Source organism: Loxodonta africana, chromosome 6 (genome assembly GCF_030014295.1).
Source record: "Loxodonta africana isolate mLoxAfr1 chromosome 6, mLoxAfr1.hap2, whole genome shotgun sequence".
Lineage (NCBI taxonomy): Eukaryota > Metazoa > Chordata > Mammalia > Proboscidea > Elephantidae > Loxodonta > Loxodonta africana.
In genome coordinates this window covers 104,319,652-104,335,050 of record NC_087347.1, presented here as the reverse complement: position 1 = coordinate 104,335,050, position 15,399 = coordinate 104,319,652, and the positions used below count along the sequence as shown (strand labels likewise).

At 37.0% G+C, this 15,399-nt stretch overlaps 1 protein-coding gene across 11 annotated transcripts in view; it reads right to left on the bottom strand.

The window, feature by feature from the left end:
• GTDC1 (glycosyltransferase like domain containing 1) overlaps window positions 1-15,399 on the bottom strand; it is a 428,985-nt gene that overhangs the window by 304,540 nt on the left and 109,046 nt on the right. For 7 of the 11 annotated variants that reach the window (XM_064287241.1, XM_064287242.1, XM_003405851.4 and 4 more), the window contains one exon: window positions 1,245-1,309. In XM_064287241.1, coding sequence (XP_064143311.1) covers window positions 1,245-1,309 — 65 coding nt within the window. Of the gene's footprint in view, window positions 1-1,244; window positions 1,310-2,991; window positions 3,324-7,036; window positions 7,107-13,067; window positions 13,228-13,258; window positions 13,295-15,399 lie in introns of those variants that run through there. The other 4 variants (XM_064287245.1, XM_064287246.1, XM_064287243.1 and 1 more) reach the window with 4 other exon arrangements.

Genomic DNA, 15,399 nt, shown 5'->3' with positions numbered 1-15,399 from the left:
ATGCTTGTGAAGCATAATAGCTTTCGCATAGTAATAAGGTATTTTGCCCCTCTCTTTATTAGTGTAAGTCACCCTACCTAAGTAGAAAGGGTATCTTGGAGTCCTCCAGCATGTTAAACACTGTTATTTTCAACCATAGTCTCCTACCCATCAGAAAGATCATGACATGGCAAAGGTGCATGTACACATGCATTTGAAATGCATCCTCAGCAGCAGCTCAGATTTCAAGTACGAATGTGAGAACCCTACAGGTTTTGTGGGTAAACAGTGAGTTCAGAGATTGAGCTATGCAGAGCTCAATTTTTTCACACAGGAGGGAGACTTCTGCTGTAATAATGGGGTGTCCAATAAGTTAACAAACTCCCTCAAGTTCAACAAAATGGTAACCATTAATCCTTCATGGAAACTTCCAGAAAGTGAGAGACCAATAAAAGGCAATTTTGAAAATTACATCAAAGATTTCAACAGAAAATAAAAGCAGTTTTAACAGTAATTTGCTTACTCGATCGCATCACAGCTATCTACGATCTTGCTTATTTCCACTGATCTAATCATGCTAAAAGTCGGAATCGACTTGACGGCAGTGGGTTGGGTTTTAATCATGCTAAGGTGTACAGTCCTGTATATCCTTAAAAGGTCTCTAAAAGGCTCTAGTAAAAATGACCTGAGATATTTCCCTAAGTGATGCAATACGACATAAACCACTCTAAAGAATATTTCACTCATAAAACCTCAAAGAAAGTAACAATATTAGAAGAAAAAAAATGCTTTCTGATTCTTCATTATTCCACCCTTTCCCATGATTAATCTAGAGCAGGTATCACGTTATACACTTTACAGATGTTTCTTATGGGTCTGAATCACAAGTTATCTGCAAACCATCAGCCACTGTGGAGGCAGTATGTGTAGGTGCTGCTGTAGATTCAAGACACTCAGTAAGCAGAACTAAACACCAAGCGTGTGGGAGGTCAAAAAATAGAAAAGGGGGCGGGAAAGATTATAGCTATAGTAGATATCCACCCCTGTAATAGCTCAGTAAGCAGAGTGAAATGTACAGGTTTGAACTAGCGTTTACTTGGGCATTTTTCTGGTCGCCAAGGGGTGTGGCTGCACTTTGGGTATTTTTCTAGGGAAAGTAACTATGTCCTACCATCTCTGAGAACTATACTTAGTGGCTTTGATTCATGGAAATTTGTTCTGCTTGTTTTGTGGAGACACACATATCCTGGCAGCTCCTCACTTACTTCTCTTGCAACTTCTGCGGCAAGAGGAAAATGTGTTCTTCCCTGTAGTCTTCTTGAAGCACAACCTGGAAGAAAGATGATTCCCATTAGATTCAAGGGAAAGGGGGGAAGTTGATTTTAAACATAAGATTCAAACCAAATGTCCTAACAGCACATTAAAAAATGGCTCAAATACTTTCGTTGAGGTTGAGTTTTTTCTTTTTTTTCAGAAAGCACTGTTTGAAACAAATAAGTGTGAGGTTGAAAAAAACACTTTGTTAAAGAGAATTTTTGCTCTTTTGGTGGGATTTGCTAAAACGTAAAGGGAGTACATTATTTACCCATTTTAGCAGTAACCAGGGGATACTGCAGGTGGTCACTTTGACACCCACCACAGATGCTCACAAGCACACAGGGTCAATGTTGTACAGACATTTTTGCACCACTAGCTGTGTCTACTAGGGAGTGAGTGCTTGGGAGCAGCAGTAGCAAGGTCTCAAGATAGAAAGTGCTAAGTCCAAAGCAAAAAGATGGTCTCCTTTATGGCAGGAGACTTTGTGCACAAAGATGATGGATGATACTACGTAGAGCTACATGTCTTATGTAGCTGCTTGAGTTTATAAATCTGTTAAAGTACAATCACGAACACCACCATAGATCTTAAGCCCTGAAACATTTAAATGTATTAAGTGTGTCACAATTAAGGGCATGACGTTTCTTCTTCAGGAACAACAAAAATGATCCTTAGGTTGGGAAACAAATACCAATCAGAAAGCCTGTGTCCTTTCTGTATGACACTAGACCGATGATATATGGCATTAACGGTAGATGGCTAATCCATTCTTGCCCACTAAAAAACCACATACATTTTTATCAACTCTTAAGGTTTTTTTTTTTTTTTTTTGCTTAAACGAGTAAGCCTCAGTTAAAAAAGTCATTTCTTCGGCACATTTTAGTCCCCAGTGATGCCAGATAAATGAGAATCTACTATACTATTAAAGCTTTATGAAAGTTTAATTCATTATCAATACTATGATTTAATGATACACAGTTAAATGTTAAACATTAAATTTGGCAATATAAAATGTGTCAAAGTGATGGCTCTGACGCAGAAATTTCATACCACTTGAAATTCTACTTAAGATCACCAGAGGTCTAAATGATCTATTTAAGAATGATCTGTCTTTCCAAAAATTTATATTTACAATTTAAAGGGGATACAAAGTAAAAAACTACAACAGTATTTCAGTGAAACACTTTGACCAAAATGAAAAAGTGCTATTAGCATCACTGTACTTAAAAACTAACAATACACTGATAAGATTACAGAGAACACAAGTAGCCTGAAACCAATGCTGTGAATATTTTAAATTTTTTATTATAAGTTCTTGTCTTTGTACCTGTATTTATTTTAGGCTTGACCCAATTTCTTTATTCCCTGAGCCATGGTTATTTTCAAGGTGAACTACATTTTTGTCTACTTTCTCAAGCAGTTATAACTGCCATGGTAGTTGAGGGTTTTTTTGTTTTGTTTAACAGTATAGATATAGGAAATTTTTACCATGCTATTGATTTCTTAAAAAAGATGTGCTAAGTATATACACATCATAGGATTTTTAAAAATAAACCTAAGTCACATTAGAAATCCATAATTAACCCTTATGTATGATGTTGACTTAGTTACCTGTAATATTCAAATAATTTTCCAACCAAATACCAAGTAATTTTAAATTGGAGGAATTGGTGTATTAATATATTCCATAGATACCTTATTGCTATTAGTTGTAGGAAGGTACAGTTTCAGTGATGATGGTTTTAATCCCACACACTTGAGAAATCGATTCTACAGGCTTATCCATACATGGCTTGACACCTTAAACTTCAATCAGTTGCTGAAAATACATTGTTTATTTGCCTATACACAATATTTGGGTAGTTAAGCTTAGCACAGCAAACAGTGGTGAACTTGAACACTAAATGCTTTAAATTGGGGAAAATAAAATTTGAGTAGGACTTCCCAGTAGGTCATCAGAGGTTTACCTGGTATTTTCTTACTGACCCTTTTTCCCCCTTCCCTTCTGCACCTCCACCCACTAACTCCAACACACCCAAGTTCTACTTTAAAAGCCACCCATAACCCAGCAGAGTAAAACAGGGCAGTACTGAGAAAAGTTAGCATTACCTTCCAGCCCACTCACTGATTTTAATGATTCATCAGGGAAACCCCAGTTGTTGAAATATACCTGAGATCTCATTAAATACTAAAAAAAAATAAGTGTGAAAAGATTTCTGCTTTGAAATATATGGCACCATTGACTCCCCTAACAGAACCTATTGAAGGTAAGTATGAAGTAAAAATACAGTTTAGTAAAAAGATTTTCCTCAAAGTTATATACACTATATTCAATCATCACATGGGGGGGGGGGGAAGGATGTAAGGATAAACAGATCCTACTAAAAAGTTATTTTGTTAAATCTGTCTATAAAAATCAGACATAGCAAATTCATTCTACGTCCTACAATCTCAATATAATCTCTGAAGACTGAAATATAATCAGGCATCAAATGAAGAGTAATTACTTTGCAATATTAAAACTATACACACTGACAATATTCTATATAATTAAAGAAAGTTTGGCTAATAGTAAGGAATGAATCAGATGCCTGAGCGTGACTTTGAATTGTAGATAACATGTAATGGAAACTGCTTATTATTTCATTATTTGACTATGGGACATACAATGTAACATTTATAGTAACTTGTAATACTACTGTGTGTACTTTAACTTTTAAAAACATCTTGGTTAATTTGAAAAGATTTATAGCACTTTAATATTTTATATCCCCACAATGCTAAAGATGTTTAATTTCTTCAACTTTGGCTTTTATTTCCTCTTGTAACTAAGAACTGAGGATTCATGCAGCAAAACCAAGGTTTGGTAAGAAGACTTACATGCCATACTGTTTGTGAGGCAATTTAAAGCCATTTTCAAATGTGCTTTTCCAATTATATAATTGCAATGATTTTTAAGCACATGCCTCTTTTCAAAGCTACAATCTGATATGCATACATTGCTGTTTAATTTTTCCTGACAAATATTTTTGTTTTTTTCTTGATATGGGACTCAATTTTCTGCTTAAAAATACCAGCTATTTATTCAATGACTTGAATTAATATAAAGTTCTGATTATAACTGTCAAGTATCAAATGCAAAGTGAACAAATATTTACTGAGTACTTACCATGTACAAGGCATTATGACATCATTCACTTGTTTTCAAACATGCATAATTTCCACAAATACTTAGATGTGCATACATTACAAATTCATTACCTTACACTCTGTAAAGTTACATTCTGCTTTATATAGGAAAATTATAACTATGAGTTTTTTTGTGATAAGTTTGCTGGTTTAATTTTACTCACAAATAAAATATCAACCCTCTTTCAATTTTTCATTGCTATTAACTTCATGAATAATTTCAAACGATAAAAGTAGCAATGAATTCGTTCCACTGAATACCAAAAATATTTTCAATTTGCTGACATTTTTAAATGTGGTAGCATATTTATGAATCAATATGAAAATTTTAAACCAGAAAATCATCTCATCACTCATTTGAGCTATTGCATTACCCCTTTAACTTGGTCTCTGTACTAAAATATAATCTTGCTCCCACCACCACTCTCTCTAAACCAGCCACAAATAATCTTTCCAAAACGTAAATCTGATCATGCAGTGACATGGTCAAAATTCTCTGTTGTGAGTGGAATTGTGTCCACGGAAAAGATGTGTTGAAGTCCTAAGCCCAGTACTTACAAACGTGACTTTATTTGGCAATAGGGTCTTCATAGATATAATCAAGATGAGATCATCCTGGATTAAGGTGGGCACTAATACAATATGATGCATCCTTATAAGAAAAGAAGTAGTGACACAGACATCCAGGAGAGGACACCACATCAAGATGAAGGCACAGATTGAAGTGAAGCTTCTACAAGTGAAGGAATGTCAAGGATTGCCAGCAACCACCAGAAGGTAGGAAAAAGGGATGTGCGATATTAATGTTATTGTGTCACTTTGGCTAGGCCATGATTTTGGGTATTGTGTGGCTGTCCTCCATTTTTGTGATCTGATGTAATTATTCTCCATTTTGTGATATTATGTAATTATTCTCCATTTTATGTGTTATAAATCCTAATCTCTGTATGTTAATGAAGTGGGATTAGTGTGTGGCATATTTTGAGTCACAGCCTTATAAGAGGGTGACTTACCCAAGTCACACCCTCACTCGAGTCACATCCTTACTCAAGTCACATTCTTAATCTGATGTACTGGGAGTTTCTGGGAGGTGTGACCTGAATCCAATAGATATATAAGAATGCTCTGGCAAGGCTCTCCCTTGCTCTGTATCTTGCATCTGGCTCATCATCATCTTACCTCCACTTCTTGGGACCTGAGCCTATCATCTGACCTGACAATTCTGGGATTCACCAGCTTCTGCAGCCCTGTGAGCCAGCTGCCTGCCACCTGATCTGCTGATTTGGGAATATGCCACCTTCTTCAGCTCCATGAGCTAACCACCTAGCATCTGACCTGCTCATTATGGGTTCATCAGCCCCTGTAACCATGTGAGTCAGAAGAAGCCTCCAGCCTGACCCACAGATTTGGGCCTTGCCAGCCCCCACAACTGTGTAAACCATTTCCTTGAGATAAATTTCTCTCTATATATTTACATATATTCGCTTCACTGGTTTTGCTTCTCTGGAGAACCCAGCCTAAAACAGCATGGAACAGATTCTCCTTCAGAAACTCCAGAAGGAACTAATCCTGACAGCTAGATTCTGGACTTCTAAGTTTCAGAACTGTGAGGTAATATATGTACCCAGCTTGCGATAATCTGTTACGGCATCCATAGGATGCCATAGGACTCTATCACCTAAGGATAAGATCCAACACCCTATATATGACAGCTAAGAACTTCATGTCTAGCCCCTTGCTTCCTCTTCACTACAGCCTCACTTCTCCTTTTCCCACTTCAATCCTTCTCCCACTTCCCCAGACTCTGTCTGCATTGTAGCAATACCAAGCACCCATACTCAGGTAGCTGTTTTTCTACCTCCATGACTTCACACCTGTATCTCTCCTGCTTCCATCAGTCTTCTATTCATGTCCTCCTAGTGAACTTTGCTTAAAATTTCTGCTCATTAATCGCCAATTCTATGGAAGCTTTACATGACTTTCTCTTTATTCTGTACAGTATCACTATACTTGTTTCACTCTATTTCCATGTCCTGTCCATGTCTACGAGGCTGTGAAAATCTGAATGGAACCATGACATTATTTTCTTGGGGACTACCCCAGGATCTAGCGTGGGATGGGTGTCACCAAGTTTTTAGGGAGCTGAATGAAAAGTCAGGGGTAAACAGGAAGTTGATTCTGCCTTTAAAGTAACACTGCTTTCACTTAGCACATGTTCTGAGCAAAAGTATCTGACAGCACTATGCTTGCTACTAGTGATTTCCCATTATTCCTGAAGTCTGAATTAAATCAAGCACCAAGTATACATGAAACATATTTTACTACATGTTCTTTCCAATATTGATTCTTTTTTCTTATTTTTCATAAAAATAAGAATCTATGGGAAAAATACTTTTTCAAGCAGTTGCGTGCTCTCCTGAATCTACTGATATAATAGAAGTAACAATGATTAAAGAAATGGGAGGAACAGCATAAACAACTGACTTCTAGGCCAAAGGAAGTTTCGTGGCCTAAGAGAATATCTGTGAGATCCATGAATTTTGAAAATTACCTGCATTTTTTTATTGTTTGAGCCATCATCATCCTAGCCAATTCCCACACCGTCAATCTGCAGATCCCATTCGACATTTAGTAATTAGGCTTCTTTTTAACAAGGAAGAAAAAGAGTATTTTAAAATACTTTCTTTGAATGATTACTCATTTTATAAAGATTTTACAAGATGAATGATATATTTGTTTTCTCAAGGTGGCATTTCCCTAAGCCTTCTACTTTCTTGAAATGGGCTATAAACAAGCTCAGTGGGGGGAATTTGGGCTATCTGACCCATTTAGGCATAAATACCAAAGAAGAGAGAGGAAACCCTAGTGACGTAGTGGTTAAGAGCTATGGCTGCAAACCAAAAGGTCAGCACTTCCAATCCACCAGGCACTCCTTGGAAACTCTATGGGGTAGTTCTACTCTGACCTATAGGGTCACTATGAGTTGGAATCGACTCTACAGCAACAGGTATAAAAGAAGTCAAGTGTATCACAGATATATAAGTGAAAGGAATGCTAACAGCACTGTCCAACCCCTTTTTGTTTATCAAGGACTAAATGGAGAATATCAGCATCACAGAGTAGGTGACACAGAAAGGACATATTTATAGGAGATTATTTAATATCTGTATCTTCCATTGGACATTAAGTTTCATGAGGACAGTAACCAGGTCTGGCTTGCTTACCACCATATCCCCAGAACTTAGCAAAATACAGTGTTCAGTCAATGAACCATAAAACCCTTCAGCAGTGAACTTGACAATTTCTTCCTAATCCATCCAAGACCTTTATTATTAGAAACCCCCCAAAAATCACCCTTTACTACCACTGATTACTACTTAGTCCCACAGATAGAACTTGCTGCACAGATTCTACCATGATCTAACCCTAACAGGTAGAATCTTACAACGTTCAAAATTCTAAGGAAAGCAGTTCTGCCAACAGTCCTGCTGCACAAAATGTGTCTGGCAGCACTATACTTGCTACCAGTGTTTCATGCCATGGGAAACTACCTTCCCCACCTGACTGGAATCTACAACACAATTTAACCCAAAGACAGTTAAGTCTATGACCTGGAGGGATCCAACTGGTTTAACAAACAGACTGGCATTTTCTTTCAGACAAGAAGCATTGTCTTGCTACCCTACACCGACTTCTATGCCAAATTTTAACTCAGACTTAGTTTGTGCAGGGCAAATAAAAATATACAAACCAAGTGAGTTTAAAACATAGAGACTAACAGATTCTTAACTATACTGGCGCTAGTGAGCCTCACTCTAACATCGTCTAAGAAGTTAATCCATATTAACTAAGTAAGAAGCTGATGCGAAGTTTCTCTCTCCAAGTGGGAGGCACGTATCACATCTTCAGTTAGTTTTAAAACAGAAATAGCAGGGTTACTCTAACACACAAATATTCACAATCTCCTATTTGAAGTGCAGCAACCCAAGCAAACATGGGTGGCATTCCCTTGATGAGTTGGAAAAAAAAGTCACTAAGTATAAAGTTCCGGATTTGCTCACTTCCAATGAAAAATGAAAAGAACATAATCTCACAACTCAATCTGATTTATCAGTAAGGGAAATCACCTAAAAAGAAATGCAAAAATCCTAACGGTTCGTGAGGCAAAAGAGTATCAGGTAAACACTTGGGAGAAGAAAGAGAAATTTTCATAAAGGGACTAAGGGGCTAGAAGTACATATTCTTAAAAGTACCAATATTAGACACATTAACTATTTTTAATACTCATGTCACTGAAAATCACCCTGCAGTAACAGATTTTTTTTTTTTAAATGGTGTGAGGAAATATGAAAGGAAGCCAGTTTTAGAATCTAGCCTTTAAAATCTTTATCAATAAAATCAGGCTTTAAAGATACAGCAGTTAAAATATTTAGCAACTTCCCCCACCCCAAAGTTCTACATAAATACAGAAATTCAAAAGAAGGATTAGTTAAAAGTATATTCAGTTTATTTATTGTAGCAGGTCTTCTTCTAGTCACCACCTATCTTTCAAGAATCTTCTAAGATATTTGCCGATGTTTAGAAAATCTGACACCAGAAAACCTAGATAGAATCTAGAAATTTTTAAAAGCCCAGGTACTCAGTTTAGACAAGGGTTGAGTGAATCTGGGCCTACCAGATGTGGTAATGAGAGCTGTATCACTATTTTTAAATATCACAAGGGGGCATATTATTAGCTAGCCACTATTATAAGAAAAAGAGTCAGTATGGTAATAATAGGCTGGGATTTTAAAATCCTGAAGATGTTTAGGATTGAAACTTCTGCATAAAGAAAAGGTACACACACACAACTGTGTACAATTTCTAGATGTTCCACTATTCTCCAAACCTTCTGCCAAGAAAGCACAGCCTTGGCCGTATCATTTGACAAACAAATTTCCACCGAATAAAAATAACCAGAAATAGCTTGAAGCTTCATGACTGGAGTAAGCACTGTGACTCTTATCTACTTAGTGGCCTTGTCTGTCACTATTATCTCTTTATCAACTGGATTTTCAAGGAGACATTCTGATTATATAAATATTTTGTCTAATGAAGCAGAGACCCTAGAGCCCAGACTTATTCTTTGCAAATTACCAAAAGCCACACTTTGCATTCTCATCATCTCTTAAGAAAAGATTCTCACACTTTGTAAATAGGTCAAAGAAAGTAAGGTTGCTTCCCATTGCCTTCAAGTTGACTCCGCACAAGGAAAGTAAGGTTGCTTCCCGTTGCCTTCAACTTGACTCCGACTCTTAGTGACCCTATAGGGCAGAGCAGAGCTGCCCCATAGGGTTTCCAAGAAGCAGCTGGTGAATTCCAACTGCTGACCTTTTGGTTAGCAGCCAACCACTTAACCACTGCGTCACCAGGGCTCCAAGGTTGCTTAGGAGTTAATTAATTCCCCCCTACATCTCCATCCAGCATAAATACGTACCATATTTGGGACCATAAGTTTCTCTACTGGATTAATTAGCATTCGTAGTCAACAAACAGCCTTAGAGAGAGATAAACTCTTACATCCAGGTATGTAATATCCTATAGTTTATATAACAGTTGCTCAAATGCTGTTAGTGGAATTGAAGTAAAGGAATACTTTGATTCTTCTCATCATTCCTCTTGCTAAATATTCTGATGTCCCTTTCCCTGCCTTGTTCCCAAAGTTCACTTGCAAGAATTAAATTTAAAACATCAGATAAACGATTACTCATCGTTAAAAGTAATGCCTGCCAGAGTGCAACGTGTTACCTCTCCCAAGAGTACTTGTATGTTACAAGGGAGCAACAGGTGATGGTGAAATTTCAGCTATCTGCAAGGTAGATACAGAGAGTAGTCTGAGAATTAAAAGGACCTTTCTCAAGTCCTGAAAAAAATAGTTGTTACAGATTGAATTGTGTCACCCCAAAATATGTGTTGTAAATCCTAACCTCTATGCCTGTGGTTATAATCCCATTGGGGAATGGGTTGTCTTCGTTATGTTAACGAGGCAGGGTTAGTGCAGGGTGTATCCTAAGTCAATCTCTTGAGAGATATAAAAGAGATCAAATAAGCAAGCAGATGAGAGACGGGGGAAGAGAGATACCAAGCACATGAAGATCGCCCAGGAGCAGAAGCTCAGAAGAGAAAAGAACCTTCCTCCAAAGCTGACGGAGAGAGAAAGCCTTCCCCTAGAGCCGGCACCCTGAATTCGGACATCTAGCCTCCTAAACTGTGAGGAAATAAATTTCTGGTTGTTAAAGCCATCCAGCTGTGGTATTTCTGTTACAGCAGCACTACAGATCTAAGACAACGGTGTAAAGACTGCTACCTACTCTATTAGTACATAAAGCTAGCTTCGCTTTGAAGTATTAAAATGCCCTATCATATTTGAAAATAAATACAAAAAAGCTTGAAAACTGCATATTTTTGGATTCATCAATATCACTTCTAAGAATTAGTCCCAGAAATAAAAATCTTTATTAAAGTCTTTGCCCAAAATTTTAAATAATCAAAATACCAAAAAAAAAAAAAAAAACCAAACCCACTGCCATCGAGTCAATTCCGACTTACAGTGACCCTAGAGGATAGAGTAGAACTGCCCCATAGGGCTTCCAAGACTTTAAATCTTTACGGAAACAGACTGCCATATCTCTCTCCCACGGAGAGGCAGGTGGGTTCAAACCAACAACCTTTTGGTGAGCAGTTGAGTACTTTAGCCACTGCACCACCAGGGCTCACCGAACAAAAAGGGATCTCTTATGATTAAAATGATTAATGATCAAAAATCGTTAGGAAGGAGAATATCTATTACCAAGGGAAAATATTCACAATACTACATGACTGCATGAAATGGATACACACACATAAACATATAAACATATACACACATAAACATTAGAGAGAGAAAACATGTGCACCGGTAGACAGATAATCATTTGCAGTGGAATTATGGTGCTTTGGAAACCCTAGTGGCATAGCGGTTAAGTGCTACAGCTGCTAACCAAGAGGGCGGCAGTTTGAATCCACCAGGTGCTCCTTGGAAACTCTATCAGGCAGTTCTACTCTGTCCTGTAGGGTCGCTATGAGTCAGGATCGACTTGACAGCAGAGGGTTTGGTTTGGTTTTTTGTGCTTTATTTTATTCTTCAAGTTACCTTCCCTGAATATTTTTTAACTTGCAATTAAAAGAAACTATAAACGTTTTTCTTAATTTTAGGGAAGGAGGCCAAATTGTTTGAAATAACAAACTACTTCCCAGTTACTAAAGGCTGACTCCCCTCCAGGAACTGGCAAGTGGTTTTCATATTTTTCTAACTACTACTGCTATCAAGAAACTTATTAAAAAACTAATCGGCAAGGGTTAAAACTAATGGGGCTATAACTATTCACAAACATTATAATTTGGTTTTGCAAATACCGCTTGTCTAAATGCATGAAATAAAATTCTCAATTAATTAAAACACGTACTTGAATTATTTAGTAATTGTAAACAAATCAAGATCTTTATTTATATATAAGGAATCTGCAACTGGACTTTGACATTATGCACTAGAAACTAAGCCACTAGTTTGATAGTTTTTAATAGGAACATAGAGAAGTGTGCAAACTCAAAGTTTTAAGTTCGAGAAAATGTCAGGCTTAATCTAGGCTTTAAATAATTAGGTATGAGTCTTGAAATAAGGGGAAATATTTAATTAAGGTGAATGAAATTGGAAGGAATTAGTTTCACACTTAATTTTCAGAGTATCTTGTATTAAGAAAGCAGAAAAATGTTATTACATAATCATCCATATGTGTTACATATGTTGCAAAAAACAAAGTGACTGATTGGATATTCAACTTAGAGAAGCACAACCTTACAAATGTAAAGACTATCTCCTCTCATAACCACTCGGATTCTTCCTATAGTCATACGCATACAAAATGTGGATGGATACAACGAAATATTACACAATTGCAATTCAGACTTGGCAAAGAAGTATTTTAAATAGAACCTCCAAGTTCTAGTACCATTTATAATTTCAAAACCACGCTTCACTTTCCAGTAATAAGAAATAATTCCATTTCTGAAACTGTTTTCCAGTGTAACCACTTCATAGCATTTTCTTTTAAAAACCATGGATTCTGAGAAACCTAACTTACAAATTTAGAAAGAAAACATTCTAGCGCCAAAAGTACGCAAGTAATGAGGAATTAACCTCCTGAAAACACGGAAGTATTAAGAAAAATTTGAAACATGAAGTGCAAAAACTACAGGCAAACCTATCATTTCACTTATTTAAAGGGACATGAAGAATATCCCTATCAATACAGAGCTTTCCATACTTGAAAATCAGCACTGATCTGATGTAAAAAAGAAACTCTAATCTTTGAAAAGCACCATGTGGCATTTTCAACTTTACTACCACTTTGCTGACTCCCTGTCCCAGAGCAGGCCACCTCCAACATTAGTACTCTGACCTTAGAGAAAACTGACAGATAAAGTTTATAGTGAGAAAAAATGAGTTTTTATGGGTTTCCAAAAGGGAATTCTTATGACACTAAAAGCTATATAATGATATTGACCTGATAACCAACTTTTTTACTGCCAAATTATGGACTTCAGATTTCTGGAGAAATATCCAAGTAAATTTGCAACAAAAAATAGGTTTGAGCTCATGACAGAGAGTCTAGAATCTCTTCTAAAACTTGAAAGACACATAAAATGATTTTTCAAATCAGGTCTTCTTTAAGGTTTTCAGTATCCCGGTATTCACCTTTTACAATGGAACTGACCGACCTTGCTGACACACCTGTAAAAAAAAAAAATCAATGTAACTACTCATACCTTTCTGGAAAAATATAATTTCCAAGTCTGTTTCTAGTTTCCATCTTAAAGGAAAATGTACAATGTATGGCAAGTGGGATTATTTTCTTGTATAACTGTCTTCAGAAATCAATTAGAATATTCAAAATATTTCATTCTCACAAATGAAAATAAGTTGCTTACTGAAATGACAGTCTTCCATTTCACTGCTTTAAAAATTAAGCTGGCATGGATAATAAAATTGTTTTCTGACTGAATATGCTTGGCATTCAAATATTCTAAAAAACAAATACTAATCCATAATTAGATTTCATGGGCGCAATCGATAGAAAACAGAATGTGTTTTTATTTTCTGAGAGCAATATTAATGATTTGATATCATAAAAGTTGTAACAACAATACCAAGGTTTGCATAACCCTATAAACAGACGTGCACATGAATGTTCATTGTGGTTTTCAGCCTAATCTTTACTATTCATTCATTCAGCAAATATTTATTGTGCCTACTATGTGCCCATGTGGCACAAACAGTTTGTGCTCAGCTACTAACCTAAAGATTGGCATTTCAAACCTACCAGCAGTGCCATGGAAAAAAGGCCTGGCATTCTGTTTCAGTAATGATGATTGCCCAGAAAACCCTATTGAGCAGTTTTACTCTGGTGCACATAGTCACCATGAGTCAGAATCAATTCTATGGCAATGTGTTTTTTGTTTTTTATGTGCCCATCATTGTTTTAGGTACTTGAAAACAAATCAGGCAACAAAACTAAAGGTCCTGTTACCATAAGAAATTTCTTTCTAGTTGAAGTAGAAAGACAATCATCGTGTCCGATGACAGCAGGTACTTTAAAGAAACATAACACAGGGTAATAGAAGCTAGGGGCTCTGAGGGTTGGAGTGGGTGAAGTGGTATTTTACATAGGGTTGTCAGAGAACGCCTCACTCGTGATGAGATGACATCTAAACAGAAGTCAGAAGAAGAGAGGGAGGGAGCTAGGCAGCAGGCACAGCAAGGCCCTGAGATGGAACCTGCTTGGCATGTTTGTCATAAGGAGGTCTATGTTACTGCAAAGTATAAACGATTTTGCTTTGCTCAACAAGCATTTATTGAGTGATTATATTCTAAAAATTACGCCAAGTGTTTTGAGATGTTAAGATGACCCAAATATAGTTTCTGGCCTCAGGCTTGGATATAATTGCAATACAAAGTAATAAATGTTGTAAAACATTTGAGCTGAGTTTAAAAGAGGAACCAATAGCAAATTCTACTTTAAGAAGATGAACCAGGAGCCCAGAAAATACACTGTGCCAAAAACCTAACAAAGAGTCCAGGAAATGTGGCAGATACTCTTGGCTCACTCAACACCCATTCAACCACATTCTCTCTTTCGCCTTTTCCTGGAACCAGGGTAAAATACTTGATTTCCCAGGTAGAAGGAGAAGAGGCATGTGTCATAGTTGTGCCAAAATGACGTAGGTAGAAGGAAGGCTCAAAACACACTCTATTGGGAGCCAGGATACTACTGTACAACCCTGGGTGAATCAACAGCCCCCAGGTTTTTTAGCTGACTGACCTCAGGCCTCTGATATCAGGCCCTCCTTCCAAGCCCTTCTGCCTGCAGCCTCCCTCATCATCTTCAACCTGAACTATACACCAGCCTTCTAACTGATCTCCCCCAAGTTCTAGCCTCAATCCCTGTCACTCCCGCAGACACACCATTATACCAAACACAGCAGACTCTTTGTCATTCTTCAAACATTCCATACACATTCCCACCTCTAAGCAATGCCTGTGCTGTTCCTTCTTCCTGAAATTTTTTCATCTTCACCACCTGTCAAATTCCTAAATATTCCAGACCCCACTGAAATTTCATCCCATCCAAGTAGCCTTAGTCAATCACTTATACAACCTTCAACCAGCCAGAATTAACTACTCCCTCCTCTGCAGTACCACTAAACTTCGCTTATATCCCAATTAGAGAAGTATCACCATCCCACCTATACCATAGTTATATACCATATATGTTTGTGTCCCCAACCAGATTTTAATTTCTTGCAACAAAGTATATGCACAATTCAGGCATGTATCTA